Source organism: Rhyacophila brunnea, unplaced genomic scaffold (assembly GCF_057557595.1).
Source record: "Rhyacophila brunnea isolate RB1 unplaced genomic scaffold, BYU_Rbru_1.0 scaffold_160, whole genome shotgun sequence".
Lineage (NCBI taxonomy): Eukaryota > Metazoa > Arthropoda > Insecta > Trichoptera > Rhyacophilidae > Rhyacophila > Rhyacophila brunnea.
This window is the reverse complement of record NW_028232817.1, coordinates 436,453-443,990: the sequence shown is the minus strand read 5'-3', so window position 1 is coordinate 443,990 and position 7,538 is coordinate 436,453. Positions and strand designations below refer to the sequence as shown.

Here is a 7,538-nt window from a genome sequence, read left to right as displayed (position 1 = left end):
TACGATACGCACTCGTGGTCATTACGCACTACTTTAATTTCGAAACCTCTTGATTCAATCAATGCGAAAATTTTCCTGTATTTTAATCCAAACTAAAACAAATCAACTGGTTAACAACATATATATGAAATTTTTTCCCTAATAAAAATTATCTTATCGTGAAAATGGAACATTTAATATTCTATTTCAATTATATTGTGGTTCGTGGTAAGATAAATTCATATTATGGTTTCTATAAAATATAACTTTAAAGAACAAAGTCAATCAAATCGCTCTTTCACAGAAAACAAAAATATACTAAAAGATATAGAAGAAATCGAAGGAATAATAAGATGCAAAATTACATATTAAAATGCTGATATTTTTTTCTGCCATAAAAAATTATATTTCATCAATAGAAATAGGAATAACAAGTGAACCAATCTGTCTATGTATTATAGAAAATAATAAAAAGTTAAAATACCATCACATGGCAAATATAAATCACCTTAGATTGCAAATGTTGAAGATCATCAGTACCTTATGTCATAACATGGAACATTATGGTTCCAAATACCATGAATCGCGAACTAAGGAGTGATGAATACCGTTGAAAGCAGAAGAATAGTCAATAAATAGGATCGGGAAATACATCAGAATCAATAAGTCTCGAAAAGAGATAATTTAACGAAAGTTACAAATAAAAAGATATTTTAAGAAGTATTATACAAATCAGATCTAAAAAGCAAAATGAATTTTTTAAGGATCAAAACCAAGTTAACAGAAAATAATATAAAGGTATTTTTTATTATAATTTAAATCATATCTTGTGTGTGGAAGCCATAGATATTCAAAACAAAATCTCATAATATCAAACGTTTAAAAATTTATAATATGATAGAAATACAAATTTATGAAATCCAAAAATTTGAAATTATTCACTTGCTAAACAATAGAAAAAAAAATTTCTTGGGTTTTTATGTAATAAGAATATTATAAAACAAACCTTGAATTCTTGATTGGTCGCTTCTGGACTCTGTAATACAAGGGATAAAGGTTCAATAAAGATCTCTGCACACTATTCAATTATGTAAATCCATTAAATTTTTTTTAACTTTAATATTTATAACATGAATGGAATAAAGCCCTGTATAGCTTAATTTCCAGGGGTGATCAAAAATTCGTTGAATTTTACAAGAAAATTTCAGTGAATAATTAATCCTTCTCATCTTCCATATGTAATAAAGTATTAAAGGTACATTAAAAGCCATATTTTTAAAAAAACCAAAATTATGACTTGAGGATATTTATAGCGCAAATTTTTTTATAAAATGTGAATAATTTATATTTAATAAAATATGAATCATAGTTCATAACCATTTATATTTAAGAATATCTTCATAATTTAGTTTCTGTCTTTGGTGCCTGTTAAACCTTTAATAGATGCATTTATTTAATTTTTATGATTTTAATGCCTCTTTAAAGTTTAAAAACACCAATAAATATAAATTAGCCAGTATATACAATCTTAAAACCTTTTTTATATATTCGTAGAATATGTAGATAATATATCAATTTTTGTTCATTTAACCCTATAAATTCCAATAAGTTAATTTATTTCTTGTTAATTTGGCATGAAGCGAATCTTTCTACCTTCCTTAATTTACAAAAGTTTGATAAATTGAAAAAAATTTGTTGAAAAATTTCTTACTTGCATTTATTTATGTTGCGCGAGTTATTCTGGGATAAATAAACGAATCATTAGTTTATATGGTTAATATTATTCTTCAAAATCTAGAATGCATATTTTTCTTAACTTCTCTAATATCTAAAATTTAGTTAATGAATCTAAAGGTTCAAATTATTTTAATATGCATTTTAAAGACAAAACTAAGCTTCTCTGTATTAGTAGACAAAAGCATATCCCCTTATTTAACAAAAAAGCTTATGGTTTTGAACTCCAGATCACAAAAATCCAACATATAAATCAAAATAAAAAAAAGTCTATATACACCTAAAAGCGATTATAAAAATTTAAAAATAACGTTGTATAGGCCAATAAATATGGTAATTTGTCTTTGAATAATAGAACCAAGAGTAATACCACATTAAACAACAATCTTCAGAAGATAATTAGTAATTCATATGGGTTTAAGTTTACTTTTTTATAAATGTTAAGAGTCTACCATATGAAAAATGTGTTATTTTATTTTTTCTAGAGTAAAACGGTGAAATTGTACTTTATTTTTTGTGAAAATTTGCGCATATAATATGATCTAAATAAAATTTACGCTTTTTGTATAACTCTTATATGCAGAATATATAAAATGAATTTTTCGGCTAGGTTAATCGTATTACTTTTTACCCTTTTTTAACTCAAACAAACTTTAAATGGCCTAACTATGCAGGCCAAAGAATACTGTTTTTGCATTAAATTATCAGATTTTTCATATTACTTTTTAAACTAAGAAAATTTTTGGAGTCTCTATAGGCTAATGATGATTATTTGCGCATCAAATGGTTGATTTGAATTTTTTAGGGGTATTTTTGTCAAATTAGTTTTTACTATTTTCCACCAAATTTTTTTTGGTGCCTCCATAAACAGGTCAATCATGTGTGTTTGTGCATAAACATTAATTTGAATTTATTTAAAGTTTAACTTTATCTTATTCTTTTAAGTTTTTGAGACCACTCTAAACTTTAATGGATAATAGAGCAGGCCATATTTATACTTGTTTTAATCTTATCAACTTTAGAATTTCCCCAATTTATAGTCTTTTTACAAGAATTCTTATTCCAAGTATCTTTCTCAACCTATTATATTTCTTCCTGACCCATCTTCCCACAATTTTTTTTAAAAAACCTATTTTTGGTCGCCAATATAAGCCCTATTGTTGTGCGAATGCTTTTCTTGGAAATTGCAAGCTCTTTTCTTACGACATGTGATTTTTTGTGGCTATATAAAAACAATCCATGACGGATATGACGGATATGAAGCATATATATTGTTTATACGAGTAATATTCAGTAAATTATAGGTTCTCGGCATCTTATTGCTATATTTTGTATTTTAAAAACTTATATGTGTATTTTACCGATGGGTAAAAACATTGGTAATAAATTACATGAATACTTGTTGATATTTTTATTCAGCAACATAATAAATTGGATAGAGATTATAAAAACATTCACTAATAAAATTTTAAGGTTAGTGAGATAAAAAATTACATACTATTCTTGAAAATATCGAACTTTGATGTCGGCATATTATCCATATAATATAATATTCTGCAACTTTCGGGGTTTTACTGATTCAAAGAGATACATTACGCATGAAATGGTACAATTTTAAATTTATTTTTGTATTTTTATGTCGGCATATTATCCATATAATATAATATTCTACAGCATCTGGGGGTTTACTGATTCAAAGAGATTCATTGTGCATGAAATAGTACAATTTTAAATTTATTTTTGCATTTTGAAGTATATCTTCTGGCGAAAAAATTTCATAAAATACTTAAGAGAAGTGTTCTACCATTATTTTGATAACATAATAATTATAAATTCGGAATGCGATAAAATATTTCGAATTGAATCAAGATTTTTTCTCGCATATAATGTTTGAATCTTTGTTATTTACTTCATAATGATTTGATTTGGATGCATTAATGAACTTAATTTGTTTCTCTTGAAAATTATAGCCCAAAAATTTGCAAGAAGAAGAATTTATATTATAGATGTAAATATTATTAAAAAACATAGATGAGTCCCCTTTATAATTGAAAATTAGCTAGAAATTTAATATTTCCTCTAAATAAAAAGCTGTCGACTATGAATCTTCAATTTTAATAGGGAAAGCGATTAATATTTTCTTCCCCTTCACTTTATAAAAAAATAAACATTTTTTTTTGCTTCTTACTTAATTAGTGGTGTACCCTTTTGCGTTTAAATATTATTGATTCCCCACAAAAATACTGTTTTTATTTTCAACCAGCTCGTTATCATAATTATCTTGTTTAGGGGCATTTAAATTTTTGTTTTTTCTTGGCTTGCTATTGTTTCTTTTTTTCAAATAAAAATAAGAAGCTGAGAAAATATGATTTACTGAGCAAATGAACTTAGATTACTTTATAAATGCTGAATAAGAATAGTAAAATACATCATAAAATGGTGAAAAAATTATATAAGTCGTATTTTAAGGTGTTGGGAATGCCAACTGAAGCGTACGCACAAACAATAGAATTAAGGTAAAACTTGAAATAATAAGTGCTGAAATAGGAAGATGCATTCGGGAAGTCTGTAAAGATTATGTGGGTCAAAGAAACATTAAGAAGTATGTTCTATAGAATAATCTAAAGTTTTCCATCAACAAATACAAATTACTAAATAAAAAATTATACATAAATAAATTATAATTGCTTTTTTTCTGTATTATAACAATTATGTGTGTTAATAAGCATTGAGAAACTCGTTCTATAGTCGATATAAAATTTCGCTTGGCAAATGTCTCTGAATCGAATGTAAATAAATTATAATTGCTTTTTTTCAAAATTATAACAAAGATGTGAGTTAATAAGCATTGAGCAACTCTTTCTATGGTCGATATAAAGTCTTTCTTGGCAAATGTATTTGAATCGAATGTAAATAAATTATATATTGCTTTTTTTCAAAATTAAACAAAGATGTGAGTTAATAATATTGAGCAACTCGTTCTATGGTCGATATAAAGTTTAGTTTGGAAAATATAAGATTGAACATCATAAAATATTATAAAAAAATAAGTTACTTTCTTTCCGTTAATTTTACTTTGAATTGCTCTTAGTATTTTAAGATATTCAATTTTATGTTTTTTTCTAAATTTTTGATGATTGCGTTTAAAAATATAAATTTTTGAATTTCTAAATCTTGTGTATATAAACTGAACGAGTGATTTTATATGTCCCCAAAATAGATAGAATGAAAACCACAGCAATGGATAATTATCACATAGCATGCTCTGAAATATCCGCAGAAATAGTAGAATCACATAAAAAGAAAAATAAAATAAATATCAGTGCTCTTCAAAATAGGATTTCGCAAAAATACAAACTTAAAAGGATACCGACAATGGTAGATGTGCTTGGTGCACTTCCACCAGAGCATCGGCATTTGCGAGAAATTTTTAAGACAAAACCAGTTAGAACTGCATCTGGTGTAGCAGTCGTGGCAGTAATGTGTAAGCCACACAGATGTCCACATATTGCACTTACGGGAAATATCTGTGTATATTGTCCGGGTGGTCCGGATTCTGACTTTGAATATAGCACACAGAGCTATACGGGATATGAACCAACATCCATGCGAGCGATAAGGCATCGGTATGATCCATACCAGCAAGCAAGAACACGAATAATTCAACTCGAAGCTCTTGGCCACACAGTAGATAAAGTAGAGTATATAATAATGGGTGGTACATTTATGTCATTGAGTGATCATTACAAAGAGTGGTTTGTTAGAAATTTGCATGACGCTTTGTCTGGAAGTAATTCTTCTTCGCTTGACGAATCAGTAAAACGAAGTGAGAAGTCAAAAGTAAAATGTGTTGGAATGACAATAGAGACCCGTCCCGATTTTTGTAACCGAACGCATATATCTAAAATGCTTTCATACGGATGTACCAGAATAGAAATGGGGGTTCAAAGTGTCTATGAAGATGTTGCTTATGATACAAATCGGGGACATACCGTTCAAGCTGTTTGTGATGCTTTTTGCTTGACGAAAGATGCTGGATATAAGATTGTAAGCCACATGATGCCGAACCTTCCAAATGTTCCTATGAAAAGAGATTATGCCCAATTTATTGAATTCTTTGAGAGTCATCGATTCAGAAGCGATGGACTCAAAGTATATCCTACACTTGTTATTCGGGGGACTGGATTGTACGAGTTGTGGAAAAACAAGAAGTATAAAAATTATAGCCCTGATGAACTTGTTGATTTTTTGGCGAGAATACTTGCTTTAGTGCCTCCATGGACACGTATCTACAGAATTCAAAGGGATATACCGATGCCTTTGGTTAGCAGTGGTGTGGAACACGGAAATATAAGAGAAGTTGCCTTGCTTAGAATGAAAGATTATGGTACTCGGTGTAGGGATGTGCGCACACGAGAAGTTGGAATTAAAAATATACATGAAGGTATACTTCCTCAAAAAATTGAGCTTGTGAGACGTGATTATGCCGCTAATAATGGGTGGGAAACTTTTTTGGCTTATGAAGATATAAATCAAGATATATTAGTCGGCATGTTAAGGTTGCGAAAATGTAGCTCGGACACATTCAGAGCCGAGTTAAAAGAAAATAAACCTATTACTGGTGAGGCGACAAAAAATGTTGGTCAAAATTGTTGTTTAAATTTAGAAGAGCCCCAAAGTAAATGCTGTAGCATAAAAAATAAAAACTTGGAGGCTGTTGAAATGAAGTTGAATTCAAGGGAAAGTGAAATTGTAAAGAGCATACGAAACGGAGAAAGACTCCATAAATTAGATGAAAATGAAAACATTTTTGAAAATGATTTCTTTAAGGTAATAAGACCTAGAGCTATCCGTAACAATTATGTAAGTGTAATTAGAGAACTTCATGTTTATGGGAGCTCTGTCCCTGTTCATCAAAATGATAGTTTGAAGTTTCAACATCAAGGGTTTGGTAAGTTGCTTATTGATGAGGCGGAAAAAATAGCTAAGAAAGAGCACAAGAGCAAAAAAATAGCCATCATCTCAGGTGTAGGAACACGAACATACTATAAAAAATTTGGATATTTTCTAGAAGGCCCGTATATGGTAAAATATATTTAAAAAAATAAAATAATAATCTAGATTTTACACCTTTTTGCCTTTAAAAACTATTTAATTTACACTGGCTTTCTTATTTAAAACATTATTTGCATATATATTCCAGTTAAATCTACATTCCATTAAGAAACATTAATTTACCCTTAAAACTTTGTTCTTGTATTCAATAAAAACAATTTTTTTTCAATTATACTTCTTGCTGAAGTTAAATGTTGCTTTTGTTCGAATGTAAACTAATTTATAACAGAATATGCTCATATTAAAAGAAAATAAAATTGTAACTTATTTTTAATAAGCAAGGGCTGTTTTTTATTTCACCTGGTTTTCCTTTCGAGGAACAAGCTATATCAAAGGTGACCCCTATAATCGTTTCGCATTTGATTTATATTATTTTGATGCGTATTATTAATTATTCACAAATTTTTACCATGATAACGTCTATATTTTTGCCTAAAATAATGGATATTACCGATCGTGTTATATTAATTTTAACTTCTTCGTGATCATACCATATTATCAGGTGAAAATATTGGAGGATTTCATTATAATTTAGTATTCTGAAGGAAATGTTGATTTTAGTTTGATAGTAAAGCCGATTACTTGCATCCCTTATCATATTCTGTCCAGTTAATTTGACTTCTATCGCAATATAAGCTTAACTTATGATATTCGTTTCAATACCATCTACAAATTTTCGTTTAGTTCTTATGTGGCTGCTAGATGTCTTA

The 7,538-nt window shown here is 28.2% G+C and overlaps 1 protein-coding gene across 2 annotated transcripts; it reads left to right on the top strand.

The window, feature by feature from the left end:
- The first annotated feature begins 4,953 nt into the window (after positions 1-4,953).
- LOC147074081 (elongator complex protein 3-like) lies at positions 4,954-6,813 on the top strand. 2 transcript variants are annotated; one of them, XM_085944126.1, is made up of 2 exons: positions 4,954-6,315; positions 6,571-6,813. In XM_085944126.1, exons 1-2 carry the CDS (start codon positions 4,954-4,956, stop codon positions 6,811-6,813), a joined length of 1,605 nt encoding a protein of 534 aa, XP_085800252.1. The 2 variants fall into 2 exon arrangements, with proteins under 2 accessions (XP_085800252.1, XP_085800251.1); XM_085944125.1 differs by having other exon boundaries at positions 4,954-6,334; positions 6,560-6,813.
- Positions 6,814-7,538: the final 725 nt, after the last annotated feature.

Coding starts and splice junctions, on each gene's coding strand:
- LOC147074081 (XM_085944125.1), top strand. CDS start 4,954: ATGGATAATTATCACATAGCATGCTCTGAAATATCCGCAGAAATAGTA. Junction 6,335..6,559: donor AGAAAATAAACCTATTACTG/GTGAGGCGACAA, acceptor TAAGACCTAGAG/CTATCCGTAACAATTATGTA.